Source organism: Phascolarctos cinereus, unplaced genomic scaffold, assembly GCF_003287225.1.
Source record: "Phascolarctos cinereus isolate Bilbo 61053 unplaced genomic scaffold, phaCin_HiC Scaffold_9;HRSCAF=440, whole genome shotgun sequence".
Lineage (NCBI taxonomy): Eukaryota > Metazoa > Chordata > Mammalia > Diprotodontia > Phascolarctidae > Phascolarctos > Phascolarctos cinereus.
In genome coordinates this window covers 213158702-213183908 of record NW_027556402.1, presented here as the reverse complement: position 1 = coordinate 213183908, position 25207 = coordinate 213158702, and the positions used below count along the sequence as shown (strand labels likewise).

General features: G+C 43.3%; 1 protein-coding gene across 2 annotated transcripts; it reads right to left on the bottom strand.

Annotated features, from left to right (window-relative positions):
* Positions 1–1549: 1549 nt before the first annotated feature.
* On the bottom strand, positions 1550–21602 carry WEE1 (WEE1 G2 checkpoint kinase). Of its 2 annotated transcripts, none has more exons than XM_021002020.2 (11): positions 20939–21602; positions 18884–19089; positions 17988–18054; positions 17724–17896; positions 16271–16392; positions 11878–12024; positions 9689–9781; positions 9510–9595; positions 7438–7608; positions 7176–7321; positions 1550–4646 (listed from the first exon to the last, which is right to left on the bottom strand). In XM_021002020.2, exons 1-11 carry the CDS (start codon positions 21512–21514, stop codon positions 4493–4495), a joined length of 1941 nt encoding a protein of 646 aa, XP_020857679.1. In that variant the 5' UTR covers positions 21515–21602; the 3' UTR covers positions 1550–4492. The 2 variants fall into 2 exon arrangements, with proteins under 2 accessions (XP_020857679.1, XP_020857680.1); XM_021002021.2 differs by lacking the exon at positions 20939–21602 and adding an exon at positions 19329–19549.
* Between the last annotated feature and the right edge of the window lie 3605 nt (positions 21603–25207).

The window sequence follows — 25207 nt, the reverse complement described above, 5'->3', positions numbered from 1 at the left end:
AAATGGCACAGCAAGTCATAGATGGGTTGGGACATACATGGAGATGGAGCAGAGATAATGGAAAGAGCCCAGGCTTTGGAATCAGAACTGGGTTCAAATCCTGGTTCTAGTATTAACTGTGTAACCCTTGGACAAGTTATATACATAACCATGGAGGCAGCTAGATTCAGTAAGACCTGAATTCGAATCTAACTAGCAGTATGACCCGAAGCAAATCACTTAACCTTAGTCTGCCTCAATTTTCTCAACTGTAAAATAGGGGTAATGATGAGATAATATTTGTAAAGTGACTAGAACATAGCAGAGGTTTAATAAATCTTATTTTCTTCCCCTTAATAAAATGAAGGGATTTAATTAGATGGCTAATTAAAATTCCCTTTCAGCTCTGAACAGCTTAAAGCCATAAGATCAAAGACCTGAGTTTCAAAATAGTATAAAATACCTATTAAAGTGTCTAGGATCATTCCAGCTCAACAGATGAGTGGTCCTTTAAAAAAAAAAAAGCACCTATAGGGAGATAATGGTTTATGATTCAGGCAGGGTTTAACACAGTACCTGGGACTCAGTACTTAACAAACGATGGTTAGCTGGCTGGTTGGTTGAGAGTCGAGAGTTGCTTCCTTCTCATATTTTCATCAAGGACAGATTATATGTAGATCACTGTGATTTTTATAAAGAAGGTAGACTTATGGGTCACAGGGCAGATAGGTGTCACAGTGGACAGAGCACTCAGCCTGAAGTCAGGAAGACTCATCTTCCCGAGTTCAATTCTGGCCTCAGACACACTAGCTGTGTGACCCTAGGCAAGTCACTTAACCCTGTTTCCTCAGTTTCCTCATCTATAAAATGAGCTGGAGAAAGAAATGGCAAACCACTGCAGTACCTTTGCCAAGAAAACCCTAGAAGGGGTCACAAAAGTCTGAAACAACTGATTGATGTGCGACCATCTGGCACACACTCAGACCTATTTATTTTGGTAGCCTTATGGAAGATGAGTGGAAGAGACAGAAGCAAGGAAAGCAATGGGAAGGCTATTAGTTACGAAGGCCTAAACTAGGGTGAGTGGAAAAGGGAACAGAATAGAGAAACGTTATAAAGGCAGGACTGCTGGGACGTGGGAACTTATTTGATGTGGGGAGAGAAAGGAGATGAGGACTGAGGGAGGAGCTTGAAAGATGATTCAAAGGTTATTAACCTGAAGCAATTAGCAAGATGGCGCAACAGGAATAAGAAAGCTGGTGGCAAAGATATGGAAATCGAGGGGACGCCCACCAATTGGGGGATGGCTAAACAATCTGTGGTATGTGATTGTGATGGAATAGTACTGCGTTGTAAGGGACAATTTTAGAAAAACATGGTAAGATTTGCATGAAATGATGAAAAGTGAAATAAATGGAACCAAGAGAATATTGTATACAGCAATAGCAATATTATTCAAAGAATAATTGTGAACCAAAGTTATTCGGAGTATCATACTCAAATCAACTACAAAGGACCTATGAAGGAAGATGCTGCCCACCTCCAGAAAAAGAATCGACAAACAGAAGTATGCATAGTATGTTTTTACATATATTTATAAATCTGTGTTAAATGGTGGCCTTCTCTAGTGCGTGGTGGGGATGGAGGGAGGGAAACAGTTTGTAACTTAGAATGCAACAAAATAAACAAATTAGATTTTTTTTAAAAAGGAATAAGAAAGTTGGGAGGGACAGGTTTAATGGGAAGCAGGTGAGTTTAGTTTTAGACATACTGAATTTGAAGTGACAGGATTTTTGGGGTAATGTCCAACAAGGAAGCTGAAGATGTAGGCCTGGAGTTAAAAAAAAGAAAGATAAAAGAGATTAGGGGATAGACATATAGATTTAGGTGTCATCTTTGTAGAGGTCATAATTAAGTCCAGGGGAAGAGGATTAGATCAACAAGAGAGTATACCTGAAGAGACGGCCCAAGAAACCAGGAGAACATCCATCCAAAGGGCAATTACCAATAGTACCAAAAGCTACAGAACTATTAAACATCAGGACTGAGAAAAGGCTATTTAGCTATCACATATAGCCAGCAATCTTTGACGGAAATTTCAGTAGAGTGATGTCACATTTGCAAAGGTTTGAAGTTCAGATGATCATATCCAGGTCAAATGTATTTGAATCTACACTAACTGAAAAAGTAGCTGGGTAAATAATGGAGAGATGCTAGGACTGCTAACAGTCTTTGAGTACGAGCCTCAATTCGGCCACATCAGTGATCATAAGCTCCTGGAGACTGATTTTCTTAATCTGTAAAGTGAGGCTGAATCAGGTTCTTTTGGCTTTGTCCAGCTCCATGGCTATTATTCCATGGATGAAATAACCTCAGGAGAAAACCAAGGTAACTCAAACAAACACTGCTTTAAAAGTATTTGAGGACCAGATTCCTTTTTCTTGTTTTAAATCCATTTTCCCCGACTGTGGGGAATTTCTTTCCACCTGCCTCACTTTTGATCAGCATTTCACTTTGCACACCCAAATTCTGAAACCAGTAAGTCTGATATCCCTTCCAGTCGTTTTCCAACCTAACTGATCTCTAATGATTTGGGTGCAATGAGAAAGTAAACAATGGTAACTAGAATGCTCCCAAATTGAAGCTACAGAAAAGAATTGCAATCTCTTCAGTTGGCCAAAAGTCAAATGTGTAGTATATCAAAAGCCACATGAAAACACTACATTTCAAACATTTAGAGTTGTGATTAAAAATTCTCTTGATTCTCAAGAATCCTGAGAACCTGAGCTTTCTAGAATTTCTGAATTAAGGACCATAAACCAAATGGTTGCAATTATTCTGGTCAACAAAAATTGTTCTACAGTTAGAGAAAATCATGTAAGCATTGAGCATTGAACCTTTTATGAACTGACAAACTGCCCAGTGAAATCAAAATGCTAATCATCTCTATCCCCAGCAACATTTCCAGTGCAGCAATGGTCTTCAAATTTGTCATGGCATGGCACAGATCATTAATTACGGCATTTAACAATTTACCAAGTGCTTGCCACCCAAAATCTCTGTGAGGAAGATAAAGTATAAGTGTCATTCTATTTTATGGTTAGGGATAATATAATTAATATTTACAAATAGAGATTTTATGCTTTTATAGGAAACTGGGACAGAAGTCAAATGATCTGCCCAGGGTTACATGGACATTATTAAATGAAAGTTCTAGAACACAAATCCAGATTTTCTCCCTCTAGTATAGTACTCCTTCAAATGATACCATACTCTGGCTACACAAAATGCAAGACCCAACTTAAGAGAGCACAAGGGCATTCAGAGACAGTTAGTAAGCTCCGAATGACTTTTAATATGCTCAACAACACTAATAAAAATATAACCTGAACCCAGACAAATGTAAATGTTTAAAACCAAAACTAATGACAAACAAAGCAGTAATAGCCAATTCTATTTGAGGCAAGATACACTAAATCCACTAACAGTCTGTATTATTAGTTCAAAAGGCTAATTTACAGTCAAGGTATGTTTCATGAAGAACTTGGAATAGTGAGAAGTCATTCAGCTATTTCAGATTGCAGGTCTGTACAGTATCAGCAAAAATCAATATATATATACATGAATACCAAAGAAAAAACAGGCAAAACATTTAAAAACAGACTAACAGTACAGCCCAGTACAAATACTTGGGAGTAGGGAAAAGAAAAAGGAAACGTTTTAAAAATTGGAAAGGGTTAGGACAGGAAGGCCATTATTGGGAAGAATTACAAAACCAGTAATAATTATACTACATTAATACAGAGTTCCAAAAAGAGACAAAGGTGCATCTTTCTAATGCACTAGCTTCCAAGAAAAAAAGGGAAAAAAGCTGCTTTTTCCTGAGCAGCTTATATGTGTCACATAATTGTTTCAACAGAAAGCCTATTAACAATGATTGTTTTAATGCTACAATTTTACAGCAAAGACAAAACTAAGATAGCAGCAAATTCACAAGGCAAATACTCCCATGGGACCATCCTCCCATGGTTTCTGTAATGCCTACAAAGTGCTCCCAGTTGGATATACAAGTAAAATTCACAATTAAAACAAAAAAGCTTGACACCACATACATTAAAGGTGGTTGGTGCAGTCATATCAGCACTTATTTTCGTTTTTAAAAAGGCAGACTCTGATTTGCAGTAAGGCCACATAGTCCTCCTGATTGGTGGAAGGGAGAAATCAATGCCTTCTATCATACAATGCGATAGCAATCTCAAAGCAGCACACCACAATAGTGGTTGACCCTGGGACAGCTGGTGAAACATGGAACGGGCTGTGGGTCTCGGTAAACAGGCCACAAGACCAGGTACCAAGTCCAAGATAAATACCAATGGTCAAAATACAGCTTCCAAATGTGATTCACCAAGAAAACCCACAAAAGGGATTTCGGCAAAACTATAGACATGGAAGATGGAGATGTCATCTTTGCAGCTTCTTGTCCCAGGTTTCAGGGAGAGGTCCGTGGCCGAGTTCAATAGATGGTCAGGCTAACGGAGCGGTTCATCTTCTTCCCTATGAGCCTTGCTGTTCTGTTACTCTGCGTGCTGGACCGAGTGGCCATTCTGTCTGTGAACAGGGCTCGCTCCTCTGCAGCTGCTTTGGCCATCTGTGCTTTCTTGAGTTCTCTAACAGGAGAAAGAACGAATTAGGAAGGAGGAATTCAATAGCTATGCTAGACTTAGCAAATTCATTCAAGTGAGGACAAAATTCTGAGGAGCAAATTGCAGAAAAGGCAGGTTTTGATTGACCACTATTATCCTCAGATGAAAATATGAAGATAAACATTAAAATGTAAAATTTTAGCCTCCAGATAGGCTTAAGATTTTTAAGCTGTTTGTTTCACACTTAGAAATTCAAGTACTTCTTGACAGAACTTTGGAATTTCAGAGTTGGAAATGTACTTTAGCAATCAAATAATCCCAATCCCTGACCAATTCAGGGCTGTTTTTGCTTTTTGGTGAAACAATCGGGGTTAAGTGACATGCCCAGTCACACAGCTATTAAGTGTCAAGTGTCTGAGGCCGGATTTGAACTCGGGTCCTCCTGACACCAAGGCCAGAGCTCTATCCACTGCACCACCTAGCTATCCCTAGGGCTTTGTTTTAAAACACTTCCACAGCAAGTATTTGCCTGCATCATCTTTTTGGATGAATCCTAAAGATGCCTGCAATGATTCTGTTCTCAACCAAGAAGGACATGCAAAACATACTGTGCGCTCTGAGTGATTCACAGCCTGAAATCTGTTGCCATGGCTTTCACATGCACCTGCTTACTGACCTGACAGTGAATGTCAATTAGGCTCACACCCTGTATGTATCAAGTGAGCTAACTCAGGACAAACCAATTCCCTTTAAAAGAACACATTTACTGTGATACAAAGGTTAGCTCTAGGGGCTGGGGAACTTGCAGCCTCAAGGCCACACATGGCCCTCTAGGTCCTCAAGTATGGCCCTTTGACTGAATCCAAACTTCACAGAACAAACCCCCTTCATAAAAGGATTTGTTCTGTAAAACTTGGACTCAGTCAAAAGGCTGCACCCAAGGACCTAGAAGGCCACATGTGGCCTCAAGGCTCTAGAGCTAGTTCATGGTTGCCAAACCCAGTCTCTCCTAGATAACTAGAGAGTTGTTAAGGCAACACAACTGAGTGGTTTTATTCCTACTTGTCTCCCTACACCCATCTTCACAAAACACCTCCCTCGATGCACAAGGGTGACTTCCAGTTCTCAAAGGCTGGGCCAGAGGAGACAGACGAGTCACAGAGAGTCTTCCAGCTTTGAATACGGCTCCTGTGGCCTGCTGTTTGAGAGGCAGCTTAGCCAAGGTGACAGAGTGCATACCAAAGGTTAACTTCCATGAGATCTTTTCAGCCAGAGACCCACAAAACTGACAAAAACACAAACAGTCCTCACCCAGTCCTTCAAAGTCTCTCCCTACTTCTGTTGTCTAGAAGGCAAAGCAGGGAAAGGGCCCTTTCAGAACCATGCAATTCCCTGACACGCGCATTCCTTATCCAACAACCATCAAGTTACTATCTTAATACAGAGGCGCTGAAGCTATTACTGAAAAGAGGGAAGGGGCTGCTAGAAACAGAAGGAGAGAGACAGCAGGTCAACCACTTAAGAGTTACACATTAGGAAGACCTCTGGGATGCTGGGCAGCGAGTCTGTAGAAGATTTATGGAAAGATACATTCATGAAAAAGCATGGAAGAAGGTGCTGGGATCTGTGTCAGCGGGTGGGACACCAACACTTATGAGCCAAGAATGTAGTATGACAGCAAAGCTTTCTCCCACTGAAAACCAGTTTAGAATGATGGCCATGACGTCTAGATTATATGCCCATGGTACAGAGCTCAGACCAATGGAACTGTTTCTGATCTTAATACAGGCTGTACTTTTCCCACCAACCTAGCTTTTCTTATACAATCTGAGCATGACCTACCAACCTCGGTGTCTTTCAGCACCTACCCATTTGTTTTTGTTTTCAAAGAGAACATTGGAGGGATGTAGCCTATACTTGGACCCAGACAGTTCTTTAAAGAAGTTCTACTTCCTTAAAAGCTGCCCTGTAACACAGCATTATGGAGATGAAATGAAGAAAGGTCTCACAAACACCAAAACATTCACAGCAGCAAAGAACTAATGTAAGTGACGCAGTGCTCATTCAAGGGCTAAATAAATTATGTCATGAATGTAACAGAATACTAGTGTACTATAAAAAAACCGAAAACAATTACTATGAACAATTCAGACAAGCTTGGGAAAAATTAAATGAATTTATCCAGAGATAAAGGAAGCAGAGTTAGGACAACAATTACGCAATGATCACGACATCTAAGTGGGAAGACCAAAAAGGATGTGTGCAATTGTAAGGGCCAAGGTTGGCCCAGAAAAGAGAGGAGACAAAGCATCTCTCCTCTTGGTAGAGTTGGGAGACCACGGCTGCGGAGCACTGGCTGCACTGCAGCTCTGCCAGACTCCATCAACAGTGTGGCTGGTTCTGCTGAACTGGTTTTCTCCTTCTTTAAAATCTGTTACAAGGAATGTCGAGGGATCCACTGAGAAAGGAGAGCGACACAAAACACAATGCCTATGAACTCATCCCCAAGCAAGACAGAGGCTTCCAATGCTGTGACAACACCCAAAGACTTACTTCTGCAGGAGGGAATTCTTGAATTTTTCGGCATTCAGCTCTATACGTAACTGCTCTGCACTCTTCCTGGAAGCAGAGAGTAAAACTGAGTGCTTGACCAGCGCCACTGCTGACGGTCTCCTCTCTGGGTCAGGGTGAATCATGACCTTTTTGAAAGAAAAGGAAGAGATGCCCAACTGAATGACACTCAGAAAATGGAAGGCCCCTCCGTGATCACCCTGGTGAACAGAGCAGGACAAGGCAGAGAATAGCCAACACTCACTTTCAACAAATCTGTCAGTTCTTGTGAAAGGACTTGTGGTATCCGGGGCAGCTTTCCTTGTCGTATTTCATGCCACTGGTCTCCATTTGTAGGCAGCGGTTCAGCGCCAGCAGCACAAACCACAGTGAGGGCCAGAGCAAAAATATCGGCCTTTGGCAAGTGAGTGTAGTTCTAAAAGGCAGAGAAGGATATGATCTCAGAAGGGAATGCTCTTGACTCAAATCAATACCAGCCTTGTTTACATATGAGATGCAATAAAAATGCTGCTAGGGACCATAGGTTCGCAGTGTTACAGCAGGGATTCAGACTTAGGCTGGACTAGCTAAGCAACAAGAAATTGGCCAGAACCTTAGGCCCAACACATGGTCACAGAGGTCAAAAAAACAAGATATTTACAAAAATATTTTAGTAGCTTTTTTCATAGTAGCAGAAAGGAAGGAAGGAAAGAAGGAAGAAAGAAACAAACTAAAGGGGTGCCTACCTATTAGGGAATGGTTAAACAAATTATGGCATGTGAATATAATGGAATATTACTGTGCTGTGAGAAATTATTAAATGGACAGTTTCAGAGGAAACTGTCAACACTCCTATGAGCTGATGCAGAGTGAAGTGAGAACTATTTATGTCATAACAAGAGCATTCTAAGAAAAGACAACTCTGAAAGACTTTAGTGCTCTGATTGATGCAAAGATAAAACCACAAGGGGGCAGCTAGGTGGCGCAGTGAATAGAGCACTGGCCCTGGAGTCAGGAGTACCCAAGTTCAAATCCAGCCTCAGAAACAACACTTTCTAGCTGTTTGACTCTGGGCAAGTCACTTAACCCTAGTTGCTCCCCACCTCCAAAAAAAAAAAAAAGTCAACTTCTTGGGGCAAGGACTGGCTTTCTTTCTAGGGGGCAGCTAGGTGGCGAAGTGGATAGAGCACCACCCTTGGATTCCAGAGGACCTGAGTTCAAATCCAGCCTCAGACACTTGACACTTACTAGCTATGTGACCCTGGGAAAGTCACTTAACCCCACTGCCTAGCCAAAAAAAGAAAGTTATTCGGGGCAGCTAGGTGGCATAAGGTATAGAGCACCGGCTCTGAAGTCAGGAGGACCTGAGTTCAAATCCGGCCTCAGACCAAATACTTGACATTTACCAGCTGTGTGACCCTGGGCAAGTCACTTAACCCCAATTGCCTAAAAAGTTTAAAAAATAAATAAATAAAAATAAAAAAGATAAAACCACAAATCCAGAGAAATGAAGATGAAACATGCCATTTTACCTCCTGCCAGGGAGGTGATGAATTAAAAATGCAGAATGGGACACATTTTTTGAGGTTACATGTTCTGTTGGACTATGCATATTTGCTCTAACAGCTTTTTAAAAAATTATTATTTTATTATTTCTTATGGCAATGGGGAAGGACAAACAATAAATGTATTCCTGAAATACATCATAAAAAAAAATATCAAAGGGCAGAAAGAAGAGAGCTCAACAATCCTTTCATTATCCCTTAAACAAGACGAATTTCTCAGCTTTTCCTTACACAGTGACTGAGCCAAAACCTGCTTCCCCGTGGTACTTCTCCCTGCAGGGGCCAAGCATAACAAGTCTAACCTGTTCTTCCTTGTGAAAACTCTCACATATTTTACAACTGATAAGATCACTTCCTCAGTCTTCTAATCTCCAAGCATTTTAATACAGACATACCTAATTTAATATTACTCACTGGTTTCAGAGAAACCCAGCATTCTGTAGAACACTGGAGGGCCATTAGTTCCCTCGCGCTCTACCATGTGACTCCAGGGTTTGGTCACAGTGTCCTAAATGATATTACTACAAGGGTGACCCAGCTGAGGCCACGTTATCTAAGCCACAGTGTCTTTCACACAGTTGGCACAGACTGGTTTGTTGAATTTAATGAAACAAACATTATTAAGCACCTACTGTATGCAAGGGAAGAATAAAGACAAAACAGCAAAATGATCTCTACCCTCAAGGAATTTGCATTTTACTAGGATGCCCTGTATGAAACCACAACGGCCCACGGTGTAACTTAGCCTGATCCAGCACTGGCAGCTCCTTACCTCTTGTAAAACTTCATTGGCAAGGAAGCGACTATCCCCTTCTTCTACCTGAGGACTAGATATCCTAGTTACATGTCCAAGATCGCCTAGGGAAAACAAAAGTCGAGTCAAACAACACAGAAGCTTGTTTTATTTATACTAATACAAATAATAATCTTCTGATGATCTAGATTTCTTACCTATTTTAAAAATAACTTTATTGGCTGTCCAGTCATCTTCGTCCCCTTCTTCAGCTGTACCTGGGATTGACACCCTAGACATGAAAATATTACCTGCCGAAGGGGAAAAAAACTGTGAGTAGAAATAAAAATTCCACTTTAAAAAATTACATAACACAAGTTTCAAAGTTTAGACAAACTCCATTAATTTCAGACTAACTGGAATAGTAATGCTAGACTTGAATTAATGACAGTCAACAAATGGCATAGGGCTTCATTGGGGACTTTATTAACTTATTATTATTAAACAGACCCTTGTTGGAGACCTACAACTGTGTGAAGCACTTAAGTTAAAATACTAGCATCCCACTTTGCAGATGATGAGGGACCTGAGCAAGGTTTAGGTGTTAAGTGACTTACTCAAGGTCACAGAGCTCTAAGTGGCAGAGCCAGGGCTTGACCCTTGTAGAGGGCTAGTTTACTATTACTTATGGAAACAAAAGGTAAATAAATTCAAATTAGAAGTCTAAGCTAAGGTGATTTGTTATAAACGTTCCTTTAAGGATGTTAATATTTCTAGAAATGCAAGATCGACAGGCACAAACACACAGAGACACAAGACGCACAATTCCCAGACCTGGCCAAAGAGATACCTCCTTCCTTGCTCTTTGATCACAGTTCCCCAAAGAGCTCGAGTCTCTAAAGCTGAACTACCTACTTGTGTGCCACAGCAGATAGTGCACTGGGCCTAGTGTCAGGAAGAACTGTGTTCAAATCCGGACTCAAGACACTTGATTATCTGTGTAATCAGGGGCAAGTCATTTAACCCCTATCTGCCTCAATTCCTCACATATATGAAATGTGGAAGGAAAAGGCAACCCACTCCAGTATCTCTGCCATGAAAATCCACGGACACAGTTCATGGGGTTACACAGAGTCAGACACGACTGGACGACAACAATAATGCCACACGGTAAGGCATGGGTTCTGAGAATTATCTAATCAATAGAGAGACATACACCCACTTATACTGATGAAGGAAGCCAAGAATACCATGTCTGTTGGTCCGCACAGCCTGCTGTCATGCAAAGAGCAATAAAGCACAAGATTGGGACAGAATCCTTTGGGTCCCAGCTCTGTCATCACCTGTTTCACCTGATGTGCCCCTTTTCAGGGCCTATTTCTGTGTCTGTAAAATTAAACTATTGGCCTACGTGATCTTTTTTTTTTAGGTCCCTTTCAGCTGTACTTCTATAATAACTCATACTCTTCTAGAAAAAGGATGGAGACAATCTCTACTCCTCACGATCTCATTTTGAGAAGCAAGCCTCAAATAGTACTTCTAGCCACAGCAGTGAAACTAAAACTACCTTCTAAGTTTTTAAAGCAATATCTTAAAAGGACCACAGACTGCCACTTAACTACATTACCATGTTTCTCTCAGTATCTCAGCCACCATAAGGACTGGTAAAAGTTACATATTCATTTTAAATTGCCATTGATGTCTGGAAGTATAAGTTTATTATAAAGTTCTTAAAAACATTCAATAAAATACTCAAAATAAACTCATGTAGGTTTTATGAAAATAAGCACAGGCTGTCCCCAAAACTTGGGGCTCCCAGTATTATAATTCCTAAAATAACCTGTAATCTGAGTCAAGAACTATAAGATATTTCGAACTCACAACACTGTCCCAATTTTTAATAGAATAAGTTGTTCAAACTTTTAAATAAATGTAATAATGTATAAAGCACTTTGTAAACTTTAAAGTACTACGTAAATGTTAGCTAATAAAGAACACACAAAGCTATTTAATGGCAATATTTTAAGGATTGGTGAAATCACCAGTGTGCACCTGTGATTTCACTAGTATGGGCAATGCCCTCCACCTCTTAAGAGACATCTCTGGGAGGTGCTGTAGGTGAAAAAAATCATTGCCTAGTGGCCAATTCTCTGGTGGTGAGTCTATCTTCCTTTAGTCAAAAGCCATATCTGTACCTGAAAACTTCCTAGTTTGTTAGAACCTGCTAGCATACTTTTTGAGAACGCAGGGTCACCTCCACACCATGATGATGCTTTAGAGGACGACCCATCAGAAGCCAGGCACCCAAAGCTAACCAAAGAAAATTTACTATGAAGCTACACAGCCCTCTCATCTAAGATCAGATAATGTAGCCTCCAACACAGCAAAACTTTTATATTATACTTACTAGGCTTAATATCCATGTGTACCAATGACATCGAGTGAATATATTTCAAGCCACGAGCAACTTGTATGAGTAGATCTTTAAGTTCTGTTTCCGAAAAATAATTCATGCTTCTGTAGTTTTCACTTATGGCATCCCCTAAGCTTCCACCTGACAAAAATAAGACAAATTAGCTTTTCCCTTCTGCAATATTTTTAATCAAGTCCCTTGATTTTAGATGGAAGTTATGCTTATTTAATTAGCCCCAAAGAGGTTCTCTCTGAGAACAAAGCACAAGATGTTTTCAGAACTTCTTCCTTGTAATTACTCTCATAGAATCACTCAAATCAGACCAAAGAGAAATAGGATAACACTGCATTACAGACTTGGTTGCTGGCCTTCACGAGATTCAACCAAACAGAATACCTTTTCCATGTTCTCTGTGGCTGGGCCAGATGCCAGCTCTCCAGTCAGAATCCTCAGCTCCTCTTAGCCGGCCCTTTAACTCTCTGGACAGTTCCTTCTGTTCTAGAGAGACTATATGATCGACGATGCTCATCGTTTCCTGGCCTGCTTAGCATTACCCCTTCACAGAGATTCATCCCAAAGCTCTGGAAATGCGTCGCACAGGCCAGACAACGTCTTTGCCCGACACCTTCAGTCAGCAATGATCTTTCACCATTCCTGCGAAATTCTGTTAGTACCTGCTCTACGCACTTACCCTGTTCTGCTTTGCATCACGGGTCAGCTGTTCACATCTTATCACCCCTATTAGATTAAAAGCTTCAAGGGGCAGCTATGTGTCACAGTGGATAGAACACCAGCCCTGGAGTCAGGAGGACCTGAGTTCAAATCCAGCCTCAGACACCTGACACCAGCTGTGTGATGCTGGGCAAGTCACTTAACCCCCACTGCCCCCCCCAAAAAAAGTTTCAGAAGGTCAAGAATCATGTCTTTCTTCAATTTTGTGTCGCTAGCTTCTCCCCTAGTGCACTGCAGATTCAGAATTTAATACACATTTGTTGTATTCACTCAATAAACATTAAGTGGCAGCTACCGTGTGGTAGGACCTGGGCTAAGTGCTGAGGATACAGTCCCTGCCTTCAAGAGCCCCTCACATCCTAATGGGGAAACAACAAGCAAACAACTATTTACATAGATATACATGCAGTATAAATGAGAGGGAATATCTGAAGGAAGGCACTAATATTAGGGGGAGAATCAGGACAGGACTTCTGCAGAAAGTAGGATTTAGGGTGAAATTTGAAGGAAGCCAGAAGGCTGAGGTGAAAAGGGAGAGCATTCCAGGCATACGGGACAGCCAGTGAAATGGCATGGGTCTGGGAGATGGAGGGTCTTGTTCAATAAGTAGCAAGGAGGCCAGGTCAAGAGATCATAGAGTATATGGAAGGAGGTAAAGCACAAGAAAAATGGAAAGGAAGGGAGCAGATTATGAAGGACTTTAAAAGCCAAAGAGAGGATTTTATCTTTGATCTTAAAGGTAGTGAGATACTACTTCGGTGGCGATGTGGTCAGAACTAGGTTTTAGATGTGGCAGGTGAACGGAGGATGGACTGGAATGGGGACAGACCTGATGCAGGGAGCCTCATCAGAAGATTATCACCATAGCTCAAGCATGAGGTGATAAGGGCCTACATTTGGTGGGAAGAATGAATTGTGTTTGCGACATCCAGTCTGAAGTGGCCAACTGGCAGTTGGTGAGGTAAGACTGGACGTCAGGGAGAGATTAAGGCTGGATAAATAGATCTGAGCATCATCTGATTAGAAATAATTGAACTCAAAGTAGCTGATAAGATCATCAAGTAAGATAATGGTGAAGGAGAAGGGGAAGAAAAGCCAGGCACGACCTGGAGGAAGATCCAGCAAGGAGAGCCAGAAGGAATGGGTCACAGAGGTGGAAGAAGAATGAGGACAGAGCAGTGTCACCAAGTACCAAGAAGAGAGTCATCTACAGTGTTACAAGTTGCAAAGAGGTTAAGAAGGATGAGGCTCAAGAATACACCATCAGATTTGGCCATCAGAAGATCAACGGGAACCTTGGGAAGAGCAGTTTCAAGCAGCACGAGGCCAGAAGCCAGACTGCAGAGAGTTTACAAAAGAATAAAAGAAGAGGAAGGTGAGGCACCAATTGCAGATGGCTTTATAGAGGAGGTTAGCCATGAAAAGGAGGCAAGACAATTGAATTCCTTTCTTCTAAAGACTAACTGGAAAGGGAAGCCTTCTCAAATGGATCAAGAAAAAACTCTTGGCTCACCCAGCTTGACCCCAAGGTCAACTTAATTCAATAAACTTTTAATTTATATTCTGTTCAAGGCCTTATTGCTAAGTGTTGAGGATATAAGAACAAATTAAAAAATAGCCTCTCTCCTCAAGGAACTTATTACAGTCTACTTGGGGAGGATGCTATACTCACACAAATAAATGAGAGAATGTGAGGAGGGAGAACACCCCACCTAGAGATAACAGGAAAAGCTTCCTATAGCCAGGCAAGTACCTCACTTCGAAGGAAGCTAAGAATTCTCCCACTCAGAAGTGAAGAGGGAGTATCCAAGGCACACTCAAGGCACAGGGCATACCTTATGCAAAGGAATGGAGGCTGGAAATGAGAAGTTCAGGGAACAAGTAAGCTAGTTTGGTTGAAACACAGACTGTGGAAATGAGTACAATATGAAATAAATCTGGAAAGGCTGGATGGAACCAGACAGCAAAGGGCTTTAAATGCTAAATATTTTATCCTGTAGGGCAATAGGAGCCATTGAAAATTCACAGACAAGGAAAAACATGGTCGGACTTCTATTTTATAGATTATTTTGGCAGCTCGGAGGAAGATAAATTAGAGAAGAGAGATCCCAGAAGCATGGAGACCAGGTAGGCAACAGTTACAATAGTCCATAGGAAGATATGATCAAGTACCGAACCAGGGTAGTGGCCACATGAATGAAGAGAAAAGGCAGTTGCAGATGTTGTAAAGGTAAAATGTATAACCATGGGCAATTGACCAGATATAGGGAAGACGGGGTAAGGGAGGGAAGGGTCAAGAATAATTCTCGAGTCTGTACACCTGGCTAACTGGGCCTTAAGAGAAATAGTGAATGTTGGGAGGCAGGGGTGGGTGGGTGGGTGGGAGTTATGAGTCCACTTTGGACATGCCCAGTTTGAGATGCCTACAGGACATCCTAGAAGAGATGACTGCTAGACAGCTGGCAATACAGGAATGGAGCTCAAAAAAGATGAGGTTTGGATATATAAACTTGTGAGTCATCTGGCAAAGAGATGATACATGAACCCACAAGAGCTGAAGAGTTCACCAAGCAGCTGTCAAGAAGAAGAAAGGCCCCAGGAAAGAGTCTTAGGGGATGTTCAGTTAAGGGGCGGGACTGAGGATAATGATTCACCAACGCAGATGGAACAGGAAAGATCAGATAGGTAGAACAAAAAACAGAAAGTAATGTAAGATATTACAAATTACAAAGATGTTAAGAAGGGAGGACCAAAACCCAGCAATTAGCTTTCGTAATTAAGAGATCCTGATAACTTTAGAGAGAGCCATTTCAGGTCAGTGGAATTAGAAACTAGATTACATGAGTCTGAGATGCAAGCAAACAGTGAGAAAGTGGAATATATGTAAACAGTTTTCTCTAGTAACATAATGACTTTCCCTCAAGACATTTCTCAAATATTTTTCCCTACCAAAAAAACCCTGTTATTTTGTGCTACCTATGTTGCACAGCCCAGAAAGCATGATGCAGGGTTTGTTTGTATTGAAAAGGTGACTGTGATGCCCGTTACTTTTCCTACTTTAATTAGAAAATTGCTGTGATGCTTTCTATTTAATGAGGCAGTGAGACAGAACAGCTTACTGGCCATGTGAATCTGAAAGGGCAGCTGGATGGAAATAAACTCAACTTATTAAAAACAAAACCAAAAACTCAGTGCAGTGTTCTAGCTGGAAGGAAAATGGATTTTTCATGGCCTTGTTAGTTTCTCTTTAAACAGGCAACTGATGATAAATGCTTGTTAAACTCAACTGATATAGAAAACTCATCAATAAAGTTAAGACTTTAAGCAACATTAGGAATAATTACTTTCAGTATTCACTTTGTTTAGAACAACAATATCAACAAATGACACTCACTCAGCGCTTTACCATTCACAACAAAGACTTTCACAGTCATAATTTCTTAATTCTAAAAAGAACAGCAAGAGGTAAGTGACACAAGGAGGATTCCATGCTTTATAGAAACCGAGACACCTCAAGTGACTCAGTAAATAGCAGTTAGGACTAGAATGCTGGTATTCCTTTCAATTCAAAAGTCTTTTCCTACTTCACTCATTTGGGAAGAAATAGGAAAACAAAATATTTTTTTAAAAAAGAACGCAAAAAAGTCTGGCTTACCGTTACAATACTCATTCTGTATCAGCATGTGATCATCTTCTGCCCATGCAGAGAAGTATCGAACCACATGAGAATGCTGTCCAAGTACTGCGTGGGCATAGACTTCTCTTAAAGCATTCTGCCTGTTTATAAGAAGTCTGAGATCAGTACCAACATAAACCAGGCAACTTCACCCTTATTATTATAGATCCTCTGATAAATTCTATTGGGCTTTACTCCTCCGGAGACCCTTTATATAGTACAGAGGTTTGGTTAAGGGACAATAGACACTTCAAGTCCTATTGACACAGAAAAGCTTAACTGTGAACTTGATTAAGAGGTAAGGGAATAAATACCTCTGAGAAGGTTTGATATCCAAGACATAAAAAGAATAAAAACATGTAAGACCAAGACAGTTCTCAAGAGTGTTGTAAACTGTTAATAAGCATATGAAAGAATTTCTAAATCATTTGTAAGTAATAAGAGAAATGCAAATCCAAACAACCCTGAGGGTTTCACCTCACCCCCAGCAAATTGATAAAGATGATAAAAGATGGGAATAGTCAATGCTGAAGGGGTTGGGCAAAGACAGACACACTAATGGTCTAGTTAGTAGAGCTATGCACTAATACAATTCGGGAAAGTAATTTGGAATTATGTAAATAAAAACTGCTAAAATACAATTGGCCATACCACTTGACCCCAGAATACACACACACACACACACACACACACACATTCCACGTGCAAAAAAATTTTATGGCAGTACTTTTTATGGCAGCAAAGAATTAGAAACAAAGTAGATGCCCATCAGTTGGAGAATGGCTAAATAAATTGTGGCATATGAGTGTAACAGAACATCTCTGTGCTTTAAGAAACCATGTGTGTATTGAATACTGAGACACACGAAAGAACTGTATGAACAGAGGCAGAGAGAAGTGAGCCAAGCCAGGAAAACAACATATACAGTGACTACAACAAAGTAAATGGAGAGAACCTCATAAAACAAATGAAAGTGAATGTTGCAGAATTACAAAGAATAAGCATGGCCTCAAAGAAGAGGTAGGAAAAGACACATCCTCCAATTCCTTTGCAGAGATGGGAGGTCCATAGTTTGAAACAGCATCTAATGCATCTAATTAGATTTGTGTGTGTTGATTTGTTGATCAGTTTTTTCCTCATCTTCTTTAAAAAAAATTATTTGTTATAAAAACAAAAGTTATCCATAGAAATATATTTCTTAAAGGTTAAGGGCAGTACAGTTATGTCCCAAATTCAGATTAGACTTCAAATATTCCCAGGTCCAAAAAGAAAGCAAAACTGACCAGAACATTTTTCCAACTTTAAAGAACCTTTCCAATTTCAATACCTTTTAAGTTTAGAATTTGAATGCAGCTAAAACTCAAAGAGCTTAACAAACTACCTCTGACAACGGAGCATAGAAACAAAGACTAGGGTTAAAAAAAATACTCACTCATCGACAGAACCAGCCAATGGCTTCTTTGATCGCTTTATGGCATAGATACATCCATCCAGCCTCTTTACACATTTAAATACTGAACCAAATTCTCCTGACCCAATCTTCTCCAATTCATGAAATTCACTTTCATATCTTGATTTCATGTTACTTTCTGTAATTGTAATTCTCTGTAACAACGAAAAATTTGGCTGTTTCAAAACTATAAAAGTCAAGTCAACAGAAGTGGCACAAGAAAGGAGGAGGCTACTAACAACCCACCTTGGCAGGCCTGGTGGTCTCATCTTCAAGCTCCCCATCACTTGCTTCCATGTCTTCATCACAGGAACTGAAATAAGAATTGGTGCTCTCTTCATCAAATATACTTGGAAGACATATTCCAACCTCTGAACTTTATCTGGCAAGTATATGCAGAATACTAATGGAATTTTAATAGGAGGATTCAGTGAAGATAGAGCTTTTGAGAAATTAACCAAGTATCACTCCCTCAAAGGTTTTTAAGGTAAGATTACTAATCAGCTTAGTTTAAGGTGAAGACCTTCACCCCACATTTGTTTTCTAGATTCTATGACTCTCAAATAAAATATTATATTTGTCCCAGCCCAATGACCTGGACAGTAATTCCCTAACCCTACCACAACTATGTCCCAAAGCCCTTCCAAGTTAACTCTCCCAACCTGGAATTTAATAGAATTTAATAGAGTTGGAAGAAGCCTCCTTATCTAACAGCTATAACCCTTTCACTGATAAAAAACACTTCCTTGAAGTATCTCAACTCTGCCTGAATATTTCCAATGACAAAGGTTTCACTACTTCATGAAGCAGTCTGTATCATCAACAGCACTCCATCTCTCTAATTTTCCCCTATTGTAACAGTATTCAGTACCACCTCTCATTTCCAAGCTCTTAATGCCTTCCTCCAAGATGTTCGGGCAATCCTTTTATTTCTTCCTACTCTACAAAGGATGTTTTTCAACAGGAAATAGCACGCTCATAATTTACAGCTAAACATACTTCTACCTTTCAAGAACCTCTAGAACACAACATAGCTAGAAACTAACTGTAAATAGGACCATTAACTACAAATTTTTATTTCAACCATATGTATAAAAGCAAACTTGAAACTAATATTAGATAACAATTATCAAAGAACATACTCATTCCAGTGTGTTCTCTTCCTTCGACGACACTGTCCGGAAGAATGAAGCAACATTGAATCTGGAGTGAAGGGATTAATATTCACTTGAGGGGTTTGTCTCATGTCAAATCCTTGTTTTTCTGATCTTCCTGAGCTCATGAACAGACAACCACCTCGGAGTTTAACAGAGCTGGAATCTATTCCTCGAGCTTTGGATAGCAAACTCTAGATTGTAACAAGGAAATTTTGTCAGCATCTAAGATGATCAACAAAGTCCTCCCCCACTCCCACCTGGCCAATTTAATCTGCCCCCTTGAAGAGTAAGAATTAGTTTATATTATGAAATCATCTGACAGCAAAACAAACAAAAAACAAACAAGCAAGCAAACACACACACACACACACACACACACACAATGCTCATAAGCCTCTGTCTAGTTCCTAGACAAACAAGGCTTACATACCTGGTTCAGGGTGATTTCTCAAATTTGGTCTACTTTTTGAAAAAGTAACTTAGTTAAAACAGCTGAAACGAGCCCTTCATTTTTCATTATGAATTGAGCTCAAAAGAAGAAAACCAGCAGGCTACAGCTCCTAAACAAACTCTTTCAATGCCTAAATCAATCGATAGGAGGGGCAGGCAGCCAGAAAGCTCCTCCTCCCCGCGGCTGTCTTCCTCCCCCAACCCACTCAAACTGACTCCAGCAGATGTGGGATGGGCCAAGCTAGCCAATAACAAGGACAACTTGGAGGGTCATACTACCACCATCTTCATAGCTGCATAAACAAGGAAACAAACCCAAAGAGGAATGTATGTTGTTTAGCTTTTATAAAGTTAAATATTTCTGCTAACTTCTTCCTGAAATCACTTAAAATGTTAAAAGACTAACTTTCACACTGGTTTGACAGAGGAGACATTCATTCATTCATTCAACAAATGTTTACTAAAGGCTTATTATAGGTATTACACCGCCTGCACTCATAAGGTGAAAGAGAAATACTGGGGTGCTAAAATAAAGCTTTTGAAGTTAGAAGACAACATTATGTACACCGAAGTCCGGAAGACTTAACATTCTGTGCGCATACATACATATACATGTATGAATCTTCAAATATATATTATATATGTATACAGATACACATATTTTATGCTCTGATATGACATAAATGATGTCATCTCTACTGTCTTAAAAAGTAAACAGAAAACAGATTTTGTCCCATAGGCCTGAAAAGATTCTGCCAACTCAATGTGTAAAAGTCTTTTCCTAAATGTCTCAGTTTTCTTCTGTCACAAGGCAAGGTTCAATGGGAGATGGGGAAGGTTGAAATGACCGATGTGAAGATAAAAGTCATCTTCAACAAAACGCATTTTTAAAAAAAGACACAAAAATTTGGATATCACTACAAAGTATCCCTATGTACCCTAAACTTACAACTGCAGAATCTAACACAACCTATGAAATTAAAGCTAAAAAGACACAGAGGCAAAACTTTTTAAAACTCCAAGTCTTCAGTACTCCAAACTGACAAAATGTAGGGGGGTCTGGGTAAGGTCCCACGACACATGGCAGCACGTTGGGGATTTATCGAAATCAAGACCCGCTGCCCGTTCTTCCGAAACTTTATAAAGGCAAGCTGTCTTTTTTTTTTTTAAGCCCCACGTCTTCAGGATGGGTCAGCATTGCCACAGACAACACCCAGGGGGTTGGGTCGGCTGCCCTCGCGGCTGGCGTTCCCAGGAACCACCGCCCACCTCCCCAAAGCCCGGGCAGCCCGGCCGGGCCCGGGTGGCCCCTCGGGGAAAGCAGCGGCCGTTCCGGGGAGGCTCATGGTTCGGTTACATAACCGTAACGGCCACTTGCGAGGTCAGGCCCGGGAGCAAGGTGCCAAGCCTGGGCCGCGGGTCCGGAGATGCGGTTGGGAGGTTATGTAACTGTCCCATGGGCTGGGCCGGCCCCGCCCCCGCCCCGGGGGGGGGTCTGGCCCCGCTCCCGGGGCAGCTGCAGCCGCCGCAGGGGCCCCCTTTAAACCCGGCCCACTTCCCCCCGCGGGGGTCGCGCCCCCCGGGCCTCACCTTCGGGGTGTGCGGCGTGTCGAAGAGCCGCAGCTTGCGGAAGGTCTTGTGCGGCGGCGTGCCCGGGTAGTCGGGCACCGGAGAGCAGGAGCCGTCCCGACGCTGGCGGCCGCGCGGGGACCGGTCCCCGCGGAGCGGCGACAAGGGGCTGCTCAGGTAGTAGGGGGCGGAGGCGGCCGGAGACTTGACTGGGGACGACGAGCCGAAGCCCTCCTCCTCCCACGAGTCGCCCTCGGCGCCGCCCGCGTCCCCGTCGGCCGGCGGCATCTCCTCCTCCCGCGAGGCCGGGGCCGGGAGCCCTCCAGGGGCTCGCCTGAGGCTGCCGGGCTCGCCCTCCGGCTCCGCGGCCGGCCCGGGGGCCGCGGGGCTGCGGGCGGGCGGCAGCGGCGAGTCGGGCTCCTGGAAGGCCGAGTCCTCCCCGGTGCTGTGGCCGCTGCCCTCGTCCTCCTCCTCCTCCTCTTCCTCCTCCTCCTCGCAGTCGCTGCCCGGGGAGAAGATGAGCTTCTGCCGCAGCGCGCAGGAGCCTCCGGGCCGACCGCGGGGCGGCGGCGCCTGGTGCCGGCTCTGGAAGCTCATGGGGGCCGGGACCGGGAGCGGGGGCCGAGGGGGCGGGACCGCCACGTGCGGCCCGGGGAGCTCCGCAGGGGCGGCGGCGGCGGCGGCCCGGGCAGCTCCGGCTCCCGCGCCTCGGCGGGGCGTCACCGCGGGCACCGGCGCTGACTGGGGCAGGGGCGAGAACCGGGGTCGCGGCTCCGGTCCGGCGGCAGCGGCGGCGGCTGATCCGAGCTGCTGCGCTCGGGCGGATCTGCTGCGAGGTTGGGGATACGCGGCTTCCCGCGACCGTTAGTCACGTGAACGCCCAACCCACCAATCCCCGCCCAGTTTGGGGTTTGAAAAAAAGGAGGGCGCTACGTTACCCGCGGGGGGAGGGTACGTGCTACGCGATTTTGGCGCGAAATTTGCGACTCCGCCCTTCCCCGCCCCCCCCCCCCCGCACCTCTCCTCTCCACACATGCAGTTGGAGACACACAAACACATACACACAGCAGCCCGGGAGGGGGAGAGGAGCGGGGAGGAGAGAGGGCGTGGCTAGGGATGCTGGCCAATAGGGGAGAGAGACCGCAAGGGGACCGGGTTTGGTGAGGGTCCCTCCCCACGAAAGGGGGGGGAAAGGGGAAAGAGAAAGAATTGGGGGAGGGGAGAGGAGAAGGGGAAGGTGGAAGGAGGAGGAGGGGAAGAGAATTGGTAGGTGAGAAGGAGGACGGTCAAAGGGAGGAGTGGGAGAGTATCAGGGACTAGAAAGAGATAAGGGGAGAGAACAGAAGGGGAGGAGGAGAAAAGTGGGGGTGGGGAGAATAGGAGGGGGAGCAGAGGTGGAGAAGAGTGGGAGCGGAAGAGAATGGGAGGGAAGGAGAAGAGTGGGAGGGAGGAAGAGAAGGGGGACAGCTGGGGGGAGAATGAGAAAAGGGAAAGGGTGGGCGAGGGGCAGACGAGAATTCTTGGGGTCAGTGAAGAAGGGATTTCCCCTCGGGTGCTTTCCATGAGCTGTGATGGGGGAAGAAGCGAGCACCGCTCAGGGCTGGGCGCCCAGGGTTTGCCGCCTGCCTGCTGCTGCAGGACCCTGCACAGCCTTCCTGGGGGGTGGGGGGCTGGCTCTGCGGAAGTTTGGGGGCGGGGGAGACCCGCAGCCCCCCTGGGGAGAGCAGTCACCACAGGGCCCCTTGCTGCAGGCAGGCAGGAAAAACTCCGTCTAGCAGCTGAGTAAACACGCGTGACCAAAGTCCACGTCCGGGGAAAACTTGCTGGGGGTGGGCGGCCAGCCGGGAATCCCACCGAGAACGTGCCTCACTTCTGCGGTCAGGTCACGTATGGGCTGTTTAGAACCCTGACCCTGACCTTTGGCAAATCCCGATCCCGTCCGCTTGCGAGTCAAGCAGGCGCCACAGGCCGGTGGATGGCAGGGGGGCTGCAGACAGAATGTCCCAAAGGGCCCAAAGCAGACACACTTCGGTCTACAGGAGTGTATACACACGAACCGGGTAGAACTAGAGCCCGGACTACTGGCTCCTCCTGGGGGACAGCCGGAGATCAACGGGCCCCACACGTATGCCGTCTTTTTGTGACTTTCCAAAGGGGACACCAGCAAATTAAGTTTCCAGTTTGAGAGATGTCCACCCCCAGGAAACAATTCTCACCTCCCGAGTACAATCCTATCTTAAATGCTCAGAGAGGGGAGGGGTTAACAGAATGAAAGATGAACCTAATAATCATTGCCTTATTTCACTTATCTACTCCCTTTGTTGTCCGTTAGTAATCTTTTGCTTTCCACTCCCACTGTTTCAGTTATCACTTCTCTGCAGATGTCTCCTAAATATATCCCCAGCCCCGACTTATTTCTCTCCCTGAGCTCCAGTCCCTCATCCAACTGACTTCAAGACATATTCACATAGTAGTCTATTCCCCCTGCCTCAAATCTAACACGTCTAGACAGAAATCGTCTTCTCATCCCTAAAAACAACAACAAAAAACACCGGACTTTCTTTCCAACTTCCTATTTAAGTTTGTTAAATTTTAATTTCCAGTTCCAAATTCTCTTCCTCTTTCTACCCCCTCCCCACACTGAGAAAGCATAAAATGCTACCCTGTATACATGTGAAGTATGTAATTCCCTATTTCTGTTAAAAGGTATGACTATCCTGCAGTCACCAGGATCCAAACTTTTGAATTCATCTTGAACTCTTCCCTCTTCTTCGTTCCCAACTTCATAGAATCCCACCCCTCCATCCTTTTTTTTTCTTTACTCCCACCTGCCCCTCTCTGGTTGGGGGGGGGTGCGTCATCATATCTTTCAAGTAATAACCTCTCCAGTGGTCATAGATGGCTTCTCTTTCAAATCCATCCATCCATCTCACAATGTTAAAATAACCTTCCCTAATTCTCAGGTTAGAGACTATGTTATTCCCATACCCCCAAAAACTTTCAGTGGCTTCCTACAGCATAAAAACCACAGGTTCTCAAATATAGGGAAGGGAGAGAGCCCAGAAGCCATCTACTCTCACCTCCTTTTACAGAGGAGGAAATTGAGTCTATGACTCTGCCAAGGTCACACATGTAGTCAGCAGGTGCACAGTTCCTCCAGCTCTATCACCACCCTTCTTTCCTTTCCAGTCTAAGCTCTTGGTATAGAAGACCCTTCACATTATGGCTCCAACAAATTTCCAGCTTTTAGTCCTTTCTGTATTCCCACTGTTTCCTCATTTTGTCCTGACCTCTCAGGTTTTTCTGCATTCACATAGGCTGTGCCCACTGGAGTGCAGTTCCTCCTCATCCCTATTTGAATAATTTCTCTTCCTTGACCGGCTCAGGTGTCATTTCCATGAAGCCTTCTCTAATTTCCACCCCCAACAACACACACACACACCCCTAAGCAGCAGGTCAGACTCAAACAGAAAAGGGCCCACTAAACCATACGTAAGGAACCCTGCAGACCAAATATTGACTTACTTTTAAAATGTTATCTATGTTTTATTATTTTTTATTGATCTCATTAAATATATCCCAATTACATTTTGATCTGATTTAGACAGTACTCAGAAATATTGACCCTATGTTTGCCTCTTTTGCTCTAGGGTCAAAGTGACCTCTCTTTCCTTCCTCAAATTTCTCCTAGCCCTCTGGATCTCACCTTTCCTGCTATCACATTAAGCTTTATAGTATATTCATTTAGATTCATCTCATCCCCCATATTAATTGTCAGCTCCTTGACAACGAGGATAGTGCTGCTTTTCATTCTTCTGTCTCCCTCGGTGTTAAGCACAAAGCCCTGCCCACGGGCAGTACTTAATAAATCACTAGTAAATTGAATGTGTGTGTGTCTTGTCTTCCCAATTAGACCATAAGCTCCAGCAGGGCAGGGATTCGCTCTGATACTTAGTGTTTTATCCTTAGGCTGATGCTCAAGAAATTGCTGACAGGTAATTAGCACTAATTCACACTTTCCATCTTATTTGAGCCTTACCAACAGTCCTACAAGGTAGATTGCGAAGGAGTGTTCCTGTTGTTCGGTTGTATCTGACTCTTTGTGTACCCATTCGAGGTTTTCTTAGGAAAGATACTGGAGTGGTTTGCCATTTCCTTCTCCAGTTCATTTTACAGATAAGGAAACTGAGGCAAGCAGGGTTAAGTGATTTGCCCAAGATCACACAGCTAGTGTCTGAAGCTACATTTGAACTCAGGACAACAAGTCTTTCCGATTCCAGCCCCCCTGAG